Source organism: Oncorhynchus kisutch, linkage group LG25 (genome assembly GCF_002021735.2).
Source record: "Oncorhynchus kisutch isolate 150728-3 linkage group LG25, Okis_V2, whole genome shotgun sequence".
In the NCBI taxonomy this organism is placed as follows: Eukaryota; Metazoa; Chordata; class Actinopteri; order Salmoniformes; family Salmonidae; genus Oncorhynchus; species Oncorhynchus kisutch.
Window position 1 is genome coordinate 35,393,454 of NC_034198.2, and position 14,748 is coordinate 35,408,201.

Genomic DNA, 14,748 nt, shown 5'->3' on the forward strand with positions numbered 1-14,748 from the left:
ACTTTGCAGACAGAGTTCAGTGTGTCAAATCGGAGGGCATGCTGTCCGGTCCTCTGGCAGTCTCTATGGGGGTGCCACAGGGTTCAATTCTCGGGCCGACTCTTTTCTCTGTGTATATCAATGATGTTGCTCTTGCTGCGGGCGATTCCCTGATCCACCTCTACGCAGACGACACCATTCTATATACTTTCGGCCCGTCTTTGGACACTGTGCTATCTAACCTCCAAACAAGCTTCAATGCCATACAACACTCCTTCCGTGGCCTCCAACTGCTCTTAAACGCTAGTAAAACCAAATGCATGCTTTTCAACCGGTCGCTGCCTGCACCTGCATGCCCGACTAGCATCACCACCCTGGATGGTTCCGACCTAGAATATGTGGACGTCTATAAGTACCTAGGTGTCTGGCTAGACTGCAAACTCTCCTTCCAGACTCATATCAAACATCTCCAATCGAAAATCAAATCAAGAGTCGGCTTTCTATTCCGCAACAAAGCCTCCTTCACTCAAGCCGCCAAGCTTACCCTAGTAAAACTGACTATCCTACCGATCCTCGACTTCGGCGATGTCATCTACAAAATGGCTTCCAACACTCTACTCAGCAAACTGGATGCAGTCTATCACAGTGCCATCCGTTTTGTCACTAAAGCACCTTATACTACCCACCACTGCGACTTGTATGCTCTAGTCGGCTGGCCCTCGCTACATATTCGTCGCCAGACCCACTGGCTCCAGGTCATCTACAAGTCTATGCTAGGTAAAGCTCCGCCTTATCTCAGCTCACTGGTCACGATGGCAACACCCATCCGTAGCACGCGCTCCAGCAGGTGTATCTCACTGATCATCCCTAAAGCCAACACCTCATTTGGCCGCCTTTCGTTCCAGTACTCTGCTGCCTGTGACTGGAACGAATTGCAAAAATCGCTGAAGTTGGAGACTTTTATCTCCCTCACCAACTTCAAACATCAGCTATCTGAGCAGCTAACCGATCGCTGCAGCTGTACATAGTCTATTGGTAAATAGCCCACCCTTTTCACCTACCTCATCCCCGTACTGTTTTTATTTAGTTACTTTTCTGCTCTTCTGCACACCAATATCTCTACCTGTACATGACCATCTGATCTTTTATCACTCCAGTGTTAATCTGCAAAATTGTAATTATTTGCCTACCTCCTCATGCCTTTTGCACACATTGTATATAGACCCCCCCTTCGTTTTCTACTGTGTTATTGACTTGTTAATTGTTTACTCCATGTGTAACTCTTTGTTGTATGCTCACACTGCTATGCTTTATCTTGGCCAGGTCGCAGTTGCAAATGAGAACTTGTTCTCAACTAGCCTACCTGGTTAAATAAAGGTGTTCTCAACTAGCCTACCTGGTTAAATAAAGGTGTTCTCAACTAGCCTACCTGGTTAAATAAAGGTGTTCTCAACTAGCCTACCTGGTTAAATAAAGGTGTTCTCAACTAGCCTACCAGGTTAAATAAAGGTGTTCTCAACTAGCCTACCTGGTTAAATAAAGGTGTTCTCAACTAGCCTACCTGGTTAAATAAAGGTGTTCTCAACTAGCCTACCAGGTTAAATAAAGGTGTTCTCAAACTAGCCTACCTGGTTAAATAAAGGTGTTCTCAACTAGCCTACCTGGTTAAATAAAGGTGTTCTCAACTAGCCTACCTGGTTAAATAAAGGTGTTCTCAACTAGCCTACCTGGTTAAATAAAGGTGTTCTCAACTAGCCTACCTGGTTAAATAAAGGTGTTCTCAACTAGCCTACCAGGTTAAATAAAGGTGTTCTCAACTAGCCTACCTGGTTAAATAAAGGTGTTCTCAACTAGCCTACCTGGTTAAATAAAGGTGTTCTCAACTAGCCTACCTGGTTAAATAAAGGTGTTCTCAACTAGCCTACCTGGTTAAATAAAGGTGTTCTCAACTAGCCTACCTGGTTAAATAAAGGTGTTCTCAACTAGCCTACCTGGTTAAATAAAGGTGTTCTCAACTAGCCTACCTGGTTAAATAAAGGTGTTCTCAACTAGCCTACCTGGTTAAATAAAGGTGTTCTCAACTAGCCTACCTGGTTAAATAAAGGTGTTCTCAACTAGCCTACCTGGTTAAATAAAGGTGTTCTCAACTAGCCTACCTGGTTAAATAAAGGTGTTCTCAACTAGCCTACCTGGTTAAATAAAGGTGTTCTCAACTAGCCTACCTGGTTAAATAAAGGTGTTCTCAACTAGCCTACCTGGTTAAATAAAGGTGTTCTCAACTAGCCTACCTGGTTAAATAAAGGTGTTCTCAACTAGCCTACCTGGTTAAATAAAGGTGTTCTCAACTAGCCTACCTGGTAAAATAAAGGTGTTCTCAACTAGCCTACCTGGTTAAATAAAGGTGAAATAAAAAAAATAAAAAAATAAAAAAAAGTGAAGTAGATAATAAACAAAAGTGAAATTAACAATAAAAATTAACAGTAAACATAACACTTGCATTAAAAACATTTCAAATGTCATATTATGTGCAAATAGTTCAAATACAAAAGGGAAAATAAATAAACATAAATATGGGTTGTATTTACATTGATGTTTGTTCTTCACTGGTTGACCTTTTCTTGTGGCAACAGGTCACAAATCTTGCTGCTGTGATGGCACACTGGTATTTCACCCAGTAGATATGGGAGTTTATCAAAATTGGGTTTGTTTAATCTGAGGGAAATATGTCTCTAATATGCTCATACATTTGTCAGGAGGTTAGGAAGTACAGCTCAGTTTCCACCTCATTGTCTCTCTCTCTCTCTCTCCCTAGTGACAGCATCATTCAGTTGATATGCATCTCAAAAGGAACAGGCCTGGGCCTCATCATCAAGGGCGGAGCTAACCGAGCCGAGGGACCAATGGTGTTGATTCAGGAAATAGTGCCTGGAGGAGACTGCCAGAGGGTGACTTGTCACTATGTTTACCTTCTGATACTGGGGGAATCAGGGGTTACACAGGGGTTTTGTGTGAATACATAATAAAGTGTGAGATGTTAGTTAAGGCATAAAATAACTACAACTATGTTTTTCATTTCACTTCACCAATTTGGACTTCTTTGTGTATGTCCATTACATGAAATACAAATAAAAGGATTTCATTACAGGTTGTAATGCAAAAAAATTTGAAAAACGCCAAGGGGGATGAATACTTTTGCAAGGCACTTTATTCTCTACCTGTATTTAACTAATAAAATAACTATATCCTAATGCCCTAAATATATTCTCTATATTTAATGCCCTAAAGATATTCTCTACCTGTATTTAACTGATATTGACCATATTGTTATCATATTACAATGAAACCATGACCCTTGACCCTTGATGTAGTTTGTGTTTCATATGACAGGACGGTAGACTACAGCCAGGAGACCAGCTGGTATCGATTAATAAGGAGTCGTTAATCGGAGTGACTTATGAGGAGGCTAGAAGTATCCTGACACGCACCAAACTCAGGTGGGGGCGTACCTTTATGACTTCACTTGAATATGTATTGACAGGATAAACCTCCTGAGGTCCACCATCTTGTTTTCAAGGTTCCTGTATAAACAGACAGTAGTAGAAGAGTAAACACATCCATCTTTATTGTAATGTGTCCAGAACAATCTCTGAGGGAATCGTGTGAACTATAACGTAGAGTGCATTCAAATGGCAGCCTATTCAATAGTGCACGACCTTTGACTTGATATAGTCAAAATATAGTGCACTATATAGGGAATAGGGTGCCATTTGGGACGCAGTCTATTAACTACATTCAAAGTAGTCCAATCCATTCTCAATTCTCCCTTCTGTCTGTCCTTCTCCAGACCAGACCCTACGGTGGAGATAGCGTTTATGAGACACAGGACTTCCACCAGTTCTGCTTCCTCCAGCAGTAGCCCCCAGGGTCCTTTCACCCCACAGGGCGCAGCCAGTGGAGCCTCCTCAGTGCCCCCCACCAGGAGAGGGACCCTGGCTGTACTGGGGGCCCTGCCCCCCCCTCGGTCACTGCTCCAGCACAGGAGAACCACGCTCCCTGCAGCCCTCCCTGGAGCTCCCCTGGTGGTGCCCAAGATCACCTCCACCCTCAACCCCGCCAGCGAGACCCTGCCTTCTGTCAACCTCAGCCAGGTTTGGGACAAATGCACACACGCGCATACACACCCCCACAGGGTTTTCTGTGAATATGGTTATTCCTCCTTATGGTATTAATAGTTGGTGTGGTTGTAGGATGTGGTTTTGTGTGTAATGTTCCCTCTAAGCTGCACGCGTACGCCACAGTGAGAATTAGGAGATTGAACTTCACTCAACTTTATAGAGCAGTGGTCACCAACCGGTCGATCACGATTAACTTGTCGATCTCCAAGGCTTTCCTAGTCGATCGCCAAACATTTCAGTAAAAAAAAAACAGTGATATAAGCCTTGTGTTCCTATTTTTATTTGTCTCGGGCTGTTGGCAGTAGGTGCACCCGATTCAGCTGCCGTGCGCGGGGGAGACCAACTGTTGCCATTTTGAACTATTTAATTTGTTTAAAGGTACACATTTTGTTGTACAAAAAAGTGCACTATAGGCCTACCGCTGGCCAATCAGATGACTCAGATCACTGTCTGCAGTAACGTAGCAGGCATAAAAGGTAGCTACAGAGTTGATACGGTGAGATTTCTAAACGTTTAAAACTATGACTAGAGAGAGACGGTCAACAAATACAGCAAAGAGCTGAGTGAGTTCATGTTTAAGGTCTTACTCAGCACTGTCAACACTTTGTATTCAACACTTTTAGCACCCATAAAATGCACGTTCTTCCTATTTCCACTCAGAGCCACAAGCAGTGCAGCTGTAATGAATGAGTAGGAAAGGATCTATAGGCTCGCATTGTTATTATTAGCAGCTTGGGTCTTTTTTAATATCAAGGAATATTGAACTTTCTCTGTTCATAGGAGTAACAACATGAATTTGTGCATGAGGCAGAGACTGGCCATCACATGCAGGCACCATCAGCCCAGTAAAATAAATAAAAAGTGTAATTATTTAAATGTATGCTCACTCAGCTGTGCCTCACAATACAACAACGGTTCTATTACCAGTGTGATCATATAGCCTACCTCAAATGTAGAAATACTATTGTAAAAATATGGCCCGAACAACAATGCATTGGCAGGGCAATTCAAGCAAAACGAATATGCGGTGATAATTTAAATTTAAATTGGTTATGTTGTAAACTCAGCAAAAAAGAAACATCCCTTTTTCAGGACTCTGTCTTTCAAAAATAATTCATAAAAATCTAAATATCTTCACAGATCTTCATTGTAAAGGGTTTAAACACTGTTTCCAATGCTTCTTCAATGAACCATAAACAATGAATGAACATGCACCTGTGGAACAGTCATTAAGACACTAACAGCTTACAGATGGTAGGCAATTAAGGTCGCAGTTCTGAAAACTTAGGGCACTAAAGAGGCCTTTCTACTGACTCTGAAAAACACCAAACGAAAGATGCCCAGGGTCCTTGCTCATCTGTGTGAATGTGCCTTAGACATGCTGCAAGGATGCATCAGGACTGCAGATGTGGCCAGGGCAATAAATTGCAATGTCCGTACTGTGAGAAGCATAAGACAGCACTACAGGGAGACAGGACGGACAGCTGATCGCCCTCGCAGTGGCAGACCACGTGTAACAACACCTGCACATGATCGGTACATCCAAATATCACACCTGCGGGACAGGTACAGGATGGCAACAACAACTGCCCGAGTTACACCAGGAATGCACAATCCCTCCATCAGTGCTCAGACTGTCCGCAATAGGCTGAGAGAGGCTGGACTGAGGGCTTGTAGGCCTGTTGTAAGGCAGGTCCTCTCCAGACATCACCGGCTACATCGTCGCCTACAGGCACAAACCCACCGTCACTGGACCAGACAGGACTGGCAAAAAGTGCTCTTCACTGACAAGTCGCGGTTTTGTCTCACCAGGGGTGATGGTCGGATTCGCGTTTATCAACGAAGGAATGAGCGTTACACCGAGGCCTGTACTCTGGAGCGGGATCAATTTGGAGGTGGAGGGTCCGTCATGGTCTGGGATGGTGTGTCACAGCATCATCATACTGAGCTTGTTGATATTGCAGGCAATCTCAACGCTGTGCGTTACAGGGAAGACATCCTCCTCCCTCATGTGGTACCCTTCCTGTAGGCTCATCCTGACATGACCCTCCAAGCATGACAATTCCACCAGCCATACTGCTCCTCCTGTGTGTGATTTCCTGCAAGACAGGAATGTCAGTGTTCTGCCATAGCCAGGAAAAAGCCCGGATCTCAATCCCATTGAGCACGTCTGGGACCTGTTGGATCAGAGGGTGAGGGATAGCGCCATTCCCCCCAGAAATGTCCGGGAACTTGTAGGTGCCTTGGTGGAAGAGTGGGGTAACATCTCAAAGCAAGAACTGGCAAATCTGGTGCAGTCCATGAGGAGGAGATGCACTGCAGTACTTAATGCAGCTGGTGGCCACACCAGATATTGACAGTTACTCTTGATTTTTAACCCCCCCTTTGTTCAGGGACACATAATTCCATTTCTGTTAGTCACATGTCTGTGGAACTTGTACAGTTTATGTCTGTTGTTGAATCTTGTTATGTTCATACAAATATTTACACATGTTAAGTTCGCTGAAAGTAAACACAGTGAGAGGACGTTTATTTTTTTGCTGAGTTTCAAGTCAGGTTGACTCTAAGTGATCTTGACTCAGAAAAGGTTGGTGACTACTGTTCTAGAGTTTTCCCTGTTAACACTATCAATGTTTCCCTTTACTGTGGCAATTGTGATCGAATCAACGCAATATTAGCCACTTTCAATGCTACATACCGAAACAAAACTAACTATGCAAGAGATTTTGTTGTAGGCAGAAAGCATTGGAGTAGGATTCTATTGCATTGGCACGCATTACTCAGCCTGTACTCTACACAGACCGGTGTGGCATAAACAATCAGAGCTGCAGTAGGTCTATTGTAAATACAAATTGACCATTGCCAAACATGGATCTGTGTCATTTACTTTGAACTGGACTGTGTATACAGTATGAGCGATCGTGAGTAGATGCACTTGTTTTGAGATCAAAGCGAGAGCTGCATGTAGGCATGTGCACATTTTGTTCATATTCTTTGCTAGTTAGTGAGTTATTAAGTAACCTATAGGCAGAAAGTAAAGTTTTTTTTTGTATCAAACAAGTCAACAACAATTTCAGTCACCTCGTTGTCTGAAGGACAAGTGGATAAACAGGTTAATGTCAAGCCCTGCCACTTAAAGCGGTCTCAGTGTTCACAGTAAACGCTTGATGGGAATTACACCGAATTTTCAAAACATTCAAGTTTGCACTCATCAGACCTGAAATTTGCCCAGAGCCTAAAACAATTATAGGGAACATTAGTTGTATGTTGTGGTGGTAATGTGGTGGTGTGGTTGTGTCCTGCAGGTGCGAATGAGGACAGAACAGACGTGTGTCTCCTCCCCTCCTCAGAGTCCCAGCACCACAGACGCCAAGCCTGGTGAGAAACCTGTCTATTTCTCTATATCTCTGTATCTCTGTCTCGGTTTTTCCTCTCTTTCCCCCTCAATTTTTTTTTCTCTCTCTCAGCCTCTCTCTCTCTCTCAGCCTCTCTCTCTCAGCCTCTCTCTCTCTCAGCCTCTCTCTCTCTCTCTCTCTCTCTCTCTCTCTCTCTCTCTCTCTCTCTCTCTCAGCCTCTCTCTCTCTCAGCCTCTCTCTCATTCTTCTTCCCCACTCTGTCTTACCTTCACCTTGGCCTCTGGGCTAATATAACTACACTGACATTTCTGAAAACAGCCGGACCAGAAAGTGCTTTAGTGAGTTGTTGTTGATGTACATTTCTGAACATCGTGTCCAATCGCTTTAAGACATGTTCCAGTCCTGCCCTCGGATACACCTACAATTAGAATGCATCACAAATGTCACCCCAATTCCTATGTAGTGCACTTCTTTTGATCAGGGCCAATTGGCCTCTGGTTTAAAGTAGTGTACTATATACATGGAATACGGTGCCATTTTGGGACGCACACCTGTAAGTGGAATCTACGTGGAAACAGATCACAGCAGGTCATAAAGAAGAGATACTAGTTAAACGAGGTTGTGCCTTTTTAGCCCTTATTTCTCTCCAGAGGACAGAGTCATGTCATAAACTCAGTCTGTGAGTACAGGCAAACTGTTCCTACATGTACATACTACATCAACTAACCGGTGCCCCTGCACATTGACTCTGTACCCCCCCCCCCCCCCGTATATATTGTTCTTTTTTACTGCTGATCTTTAATTACTTGTTACTTTTATCTCTTATTCGTATCCGTATTTAAACAAAAATGCACTGTTGGTTAGGGGCTCGTAAGTAAGCATTTCACTATAAGGTCTGTTGTTTTCCTGGACCGAGTTTGGGTTAACCCTGGTCTGTAGTAGGCCGTAAGGGTCCTGGTCTATAGTGGGCCGTAAGGGCCCTGGTCTATAGTAGGCCGTAAGGGCCCTGGTCTATAGTAGGCCGTAAGGGCCCTGGTCTATAGTAGGCCGTAAGGGCCCTGGTCTATAGTGGGCCGTAAGGGCCCTGGTCTATAGTAGGCCGTAAGGGCCCTGGTCTATAGTAGGCCGTAAGGGCCCTGGTCAAAAGTAATGCACTATAAAGGGAATATGGAGCCATTTGGGAACCTGAGCTCAGATTAGTATAGAGGAGGCTGTAGTGATGTGGCATGCAGCTTGGAAGGAGGAAATTAGGCAGGTGGGAGATGCTTGGATCTGATGGGGTCACAAACAAGACATTCTGTCCACCTCTGTCCCAATAACATGTTGTCATCTTCCGGATGGAATCCCTTGTCAGAAAAATTTTCTTCAGAGCGCTTTGGAATGATGATGAATGGTGTCTGGATGCTGGCTGTTCTGTGTTGCTCAACATGTCAATGATCAGTTGACACAGAGGTGTGAATAATTAGCACATAGGCTTCCTTCAAATGTTGCCCAACATGTTCATGTTCAGGTGGCGCAGCAGTATCATCAGATATGACTCCTGTGCACACGTTTACTATATTTACCTGTTTACTACATTTACCTGTTTACTACATTTACCTGTTTACTGCATTTACCTGTTTACTACATTTACCTGTTTACTGCATTTACCTGTTTACTACATTTACCTGTTTACTACATTTACCTGTTTACTACATTTACCTGTTTACTACATTTACCTGTTTACTGCATTTACCTGTTTACTGCATTTACCTCTACACGTTTACTACATTTACCTGTTTACTACATTTACCTGTTTACTGCATTTACCTGTTTACTACATTTACCTGTTTACTGCATTTACCTGTTTACTGCATTTACCTCTACACGTTTACTACATTTACCTGTTTACTACATTTACCTGTTTACTGCATTTACCTGTTTACTACATTTACCTGTTTACTGCATTTACCTGTTTACTACATTTACCTGTTTACTGCATTTACCTGTTTACTACATTTACCTGTTTACTGCATTTACCTGTTTATTGCATTTACCTGTTTACTACATTTACCTGTTTACTGCATTTACCTGTTTACTACATTTACCTGTTTACTGCATTTACCTGTTTACTGTATTTACCTGTTTACTACATTTACCTGTTTACTACATTTACCTGTTTACTGCATTTACCTGTTTACTACATTTACCTGTTTACTACATTTACCTGTTTACTGCATTTACCTGTTTACTGTATTTACCTGTTTACTACATTTACCTGTTTACTACATTTACCTGTTTACTACATTTACCTGTTTACTACATTTACCTGTTTACTACATTTACCTGTTTACTACATTTACCTGTTTACTACATTTACCTGTTTACTACATTTACCTGTTTACTGCATTTACCTGTTTACTACATTTACCTGTTTACTACATTTACCTGTTTACTACATTTACCTGTTTACTGCATTTACCTGTTTACTGCATTTACTTCTACACGTTTACTGCGTTTGTGAGCAAAACCTAAAACTGTTTTGCATACGTTACCTACCTGCCTTAGCTACACTAAGTACCTGAACTACTAATTCACCACTTTCAAAATTTCTATTTGTAATAACAATAATAGGCCATTTATCCAGAGTTACAGTCATGCTTGCATCCATTTTACGTACGGGTGGTTCCAGGAATTTAACCCACTATCTTTGCATTGCAAGCACCGTGCTCTACCTACAGAACTACAGAGGACTGTATCTGTATCTGTCTGTCAGAGGACTGTATCTGTCTGTCAGAGGACTGTATCTGTATCTGTCTGTCAGAGGACTGTATCTGTCTGTCAGAGGACTGTATCTGTATCTGTCTGTCAGAGGACTGTATCTGTCTGTCAGAGGACTGTATATGTATCTGTCTGTCAGAGGACTGTATCTGTATCTGTCTGTCAGAGGACTGTATCTGTCTGTCAGAGGACTGTATCTGTATCTGTCTGTCAGAGGACTGTATCTGTATCTGTCTGTCAGAGGACTGTATCTGTATCTGTCTGTCAGAGGACTGTGTCTGTATCTGTCTGTCAGAGGACTGTATCTGTATCTGTCTGTCAGAGGACTGTGTCTGTATCTGTCTGTCAGAGGACTGTATCTGTATCTGTCTGTCAGAGGACTGTATCTGTATCTGTCTGTCAGAGGACTGTATCTGTCTGTCAGAGGACTGTATCTGTCTGTCAGAGGACTGTATCTGTATCTGTCTGTCAGAGGACTGTATCTGTATCTGTCTGTCAGAGGACTGTATCTGTATCTGTCTGTCAGAGGACTGTATCTGTATCTGTCTGTCAGAGGACTGTATCTGTCTGTCAGAGGACTGTATCTGTATCTGTCTGTCAGAGGACTGTATCTGTCTGTCAGAGGACTGTATCTGTATCTGTCTGTCAGAGGACTGTGTCTGTATCTGTCTGTCAGAGGACTGTATCTGTCTGTCAGAGGACTGTATCTGTCTGTCAGAGGACTGTGTCTGTATCTGTATCTGTCTGTCAGAGGACTGTATCTGTATCTGTCTGTCAGAGGACTGTATCTGTCTGTCAGAGGACTGTATCTGTATCTGTCTGTCAGAGGACTGTATCTGTATCTGTCTGTCAGAGGACTGTATCTGTATCTGTCTGTCAGAGGACTGTGTTTGTATCTGTCTGTCAGAGGACTGTATCTGTATCTGTCTGTCAGAGGACTGTATCTGTCTGTCAGAGGACTGTATCTGTATCTGTCTGTCAGAGGACTGTATTTGTATCTGTCTGTCAGAGGACTGTATCTGTCTGTCAGAGGACTGTATCTGTATCTGTCTGTCAGAGGACTGTATCTGTATCTGTCTGTCAGAGGACTGTGTCTGTATCTGTCTGTCAGAGGACTGTATCTGTATCTGTCTGTCAGAGGACTGTATCTGTATCTGTCTGTCAGAGGACTGTGTCTGTATCTGTCTGTCAGAGGACTGTATCTGTATCTGTCTGTCAGAGGACTGTATTTGTCTGTCAGAGGACTGTATCTGTATCTGTCTGTCAGAGGACTGTATCTGTCTGTCAGAGGACTGTATCTGTATCTGTCTGTCAGAGGACTGTATCTGTATCTGTCTGTCAGAGGACTGTATCTGTATCTGTCTGTCAGAGGACTGTATCTGTATCTGTCTGTCAGAGGACTGTATCTGTCTGTCAGAGGACTGTATCTGTATCTGTCTGTCAGAGGACTGTATCTGTCTGTCAGAGGACTGTATCTGTATCTGTCTGTCAGAGGACTGTGTCTGTATCTGTCTGTCAGAGGACTGTATCTGTCTGTCAGAGGACTGTATCTGTCTGTCAGAGGACTGTGTCTGTATCTGTATCTGTCTGTCAGAGGACTGTATCTGTATCTGTCTGTCAGAGGACTGTATCTGTCTGTCAGAGGACTGTATCTGTATCTGTCTGTCAGAGGACTGTATCTGTATCTGTCTGTCAGAGGACTGTATCTGTATCTGTCTGTCAGAGGACTGTGTTTGTATCTGTCTGTCAGAGGACTGTATCTGTATCTGTCTGTCAGAGGACTGTATCTGTCTGTCAGAGGACTGTATCTGTATCTGTCTGTCAGAGGACTGTATTTGTATCTGTCTGTCAGAGGACTGTATCTGTCTGTCAGAGGACTGTATCTGTATCTGTCTGTCAGAGGACTGTATCTGTATCTGTCTGTCAGAGGACTGTATCTGTATCTGTCTGTCAGAGGACTGTATCTGTCTGTCAGAGGACTGTATCTGTATCTGTCTGTCAGAGGACTGTATCTGTATCTGTCTGTCAGAGGACTGTATTTGTATCTGTCTGTCAGAGGACTGTATCTGTATCTGTCTGTCAGAGGACTGTATTTGTATCTGTCTGTCAGAGGACTGTATCTGTCTGTCAGAGGACTGTATCTGTCTGTCAGAGGACTGTATCTGTATCTGTCTGTCAGAGGACTGTATCTGTATCTGTCTGTCAGAGGACTGTATCTGTATCTGTCTGTCAGAGGACTGTGTCTGTATCTGTCTGTCAGAGGACTGTATCTGTATCTGTCTGTCAGAGGACTGTATCTGTATCTGTCTGTCAGAGGACTGTATTTGTATCTGTCTGTCAGAGGACTGTATCTGTATCTGTCTGTCAGAGGACTGTATCTGTCTGTCAGAGGACTGTATCTGTATCTGTCTGTCAGAGGACTGTATCTGTCTGTCAGAGGACTGTATCTGTCTGTCAGAGGACTGTATCTGTATCTGTCTGTCAGAGGACTGTATCTGTCTGTCAGAGGACTGTATCTGTATCTGTCTGTCAGAGGACTGTATCTGTCTGTCAGAGGACTGTATCTGTATCTGTCTGTCAGAGGACTGTATCTGTCTGTCAGAGGACTGTATATGTATCTGTCTGTCAGAGGACTGTATCTGTCTGTCAGAGGACTGTATCTGTATCTGTCTGTCAGAGGACTGTATCTGTCTGTCAGAGGACTGTATCTGTATCTGTCTGTCAGAGGACTGTATCTGTATCTGTCTGTCAGAGGACTGTATCTGTCTGTCAGAGGACTGTATATGTATCTGTCTGTCAGAGGACTGTATCTGTCTGTCAGAGGACTGTATCTGTCTGTCAGAGGACTGTATCTGTCTGTCAGAGGACTGTATATGTATCTGTCTGTCAGAGGACTGCCTCTGTCTACCCTCTTGTCGTGAACTTGGTTGGAAGGCTGCAGTGAAGCCGAGCCGTCCATCACAATCACTTCCCTCCACCGTTCCTTCCTGTTTTTTTTCATCTCTAATTATCTCTCTCTCCAGAACCTGTCTGTTTACAGCTCACCTTTTCTCACTCTGACCAGACCTGTCTTAAATGACAAAGGGCTGCATTTAGATGTGCTTGTGTAACAGACTTGTGCATAAAGTGGGATTGTTCCCATAAAGTGGGATTGTTCCCATAAAGTGGGATTGTTCCCATAAAGTGGGATTGTTCCCAAATAATATGTGTAACATATAGTAATATGTGTAACCTTAAATTCTGATTTGTCTCAGAATGTGACAAATCTCTCTTTCTCTCTTTGCCTCTCTCTCTCTCTTTGCCTCTCTCTTTGCCTCTGCCTCTCTGCATCTGCCTCTCTCTTTGCCTCTCCCTCTCTCTCTGCCTCTGCCTCTGCCCCCTCTCTCTCTCCCTCTGCCTCTGCCCCCTCTCTCTTTGCCTCTCCCTCTCTCTCTGCCTCTGCCTCTGCCCCCTCTCTCTTTGCCTCTCCCTCTCTCTCTGCCTCTGCCTCTGCCCCCTCTCTCTCTTGCTCACTCTCTCTTTCTCTCTCTCCTCCTCCATTTTATAAGCTTTTCTTTTTCCACATGTATATGCAATAAATGTAATACATTTGTCATAAACAACAACAACAACGTTATGCGTTATTATACCCAGTTACTGGTTCACTTGATTACCTGTCCGTCTCCCTCTACCCAGAATCCTCCACTGTATGGCAGCCAGTCAGCAGTCTCGTACCACAAAGGAAGTGCTCCCTCAGCTCCATCTGTCGCCTCAAACTGGAGAGGCTGGAGCAGGTCAGTGTGGGCGTGTGGATGTGGAAGAGTGTGTGTTTATCAGTGTTTAATGTATGTGTCTAAGAATGAGTGTTTGTGTATGGGAATGTTTATAATTGTGTGTGTATGTACTGTACGGATGTGGTTTGACATTAGGGTCATTGCAGTGTATTGATTGTGTTGACATTGCCTCATCCCTGCAGAGACACTGCTCAATAAGCTATTACTGCTGCTGGCCTGTCATGTGCTCTGGCCTGATTACACTGCACCGTACAGCCAACGTGTGTGTTCAGTGTGTTCACTGTGCGCTGTCCGAGCTGCTCCAATCATTCTCCCACGACATCATGGCAATATCGATAGGCAGTATTCACATCCAGCATGCTTAGTCACGCTAGGTGTGTGTGTGGTTTACTAGTCTGTGTGTGTGGTCATATTTAAGGGTATGGTGTGTGTGTGTGTAACTCTGTGTGTGTTGCCAGGCTCTGGATGCATTGGGACTGAATCCTACAGAGGCACAGAGACAGACGTTGAGGGCCAGACTACAAACAGACCCTGCTGGGACAGTGGCCTACGCTGGTAAGACTACACTTCCCCATAACCTTACCTTACCCTAACTCTAACCCTGCTCTGACAGTGGCCTACGCAGGTAAGACTACACTTCCCCATAACCTTACCCTAACTCTAACCCTGCTCTGACAGTGGCCTACGCAGGTAAGACTACACTTC

At 43.7% G+C, this 14,748-nt stretch overlaps 1 protein-coding gene across 1 annotated transcript in view; it reads left to right on the plus strand.

Moving 5' to 3' along the window:
• Positions 1 to 14,748, plus strand: part of LOC109870211 (syntaxin-binding protein 4) — a 116,874-nt gene that overhangs the window by 24,265 nt on the left and 77,861 nt on the right. Inside the window, exons 8-13 of the mRNA XM_031805141.1 lie at positions 2,792 to 2,924; positions 3,367 to 3,473; positions 3,824 to 4,127; positions 7,460 to 7,532; positions 13,946 to 14,043; positions 14,502 to 14,598. Of these exons, the coding sequence (XP_031661001.1) occupies positions 2,792 to 2,924; positions 3,367 to 3,473; positions 3,824 to 4,127; positions 7,460 to 7,532; positions 13,946 to 14,043; positions 14,502 to 14,598 (812 nt within the window). The remainder of the gene's footprint in view (positions 1 to 2,791; positions 2,925 to 3,366; positions 3,474 to 3,823; positions 4,128 to 7,459; positions 7,533 to 13,945; positions 14,044 to 14,501; positions 14,599 to 14,748) is intronic.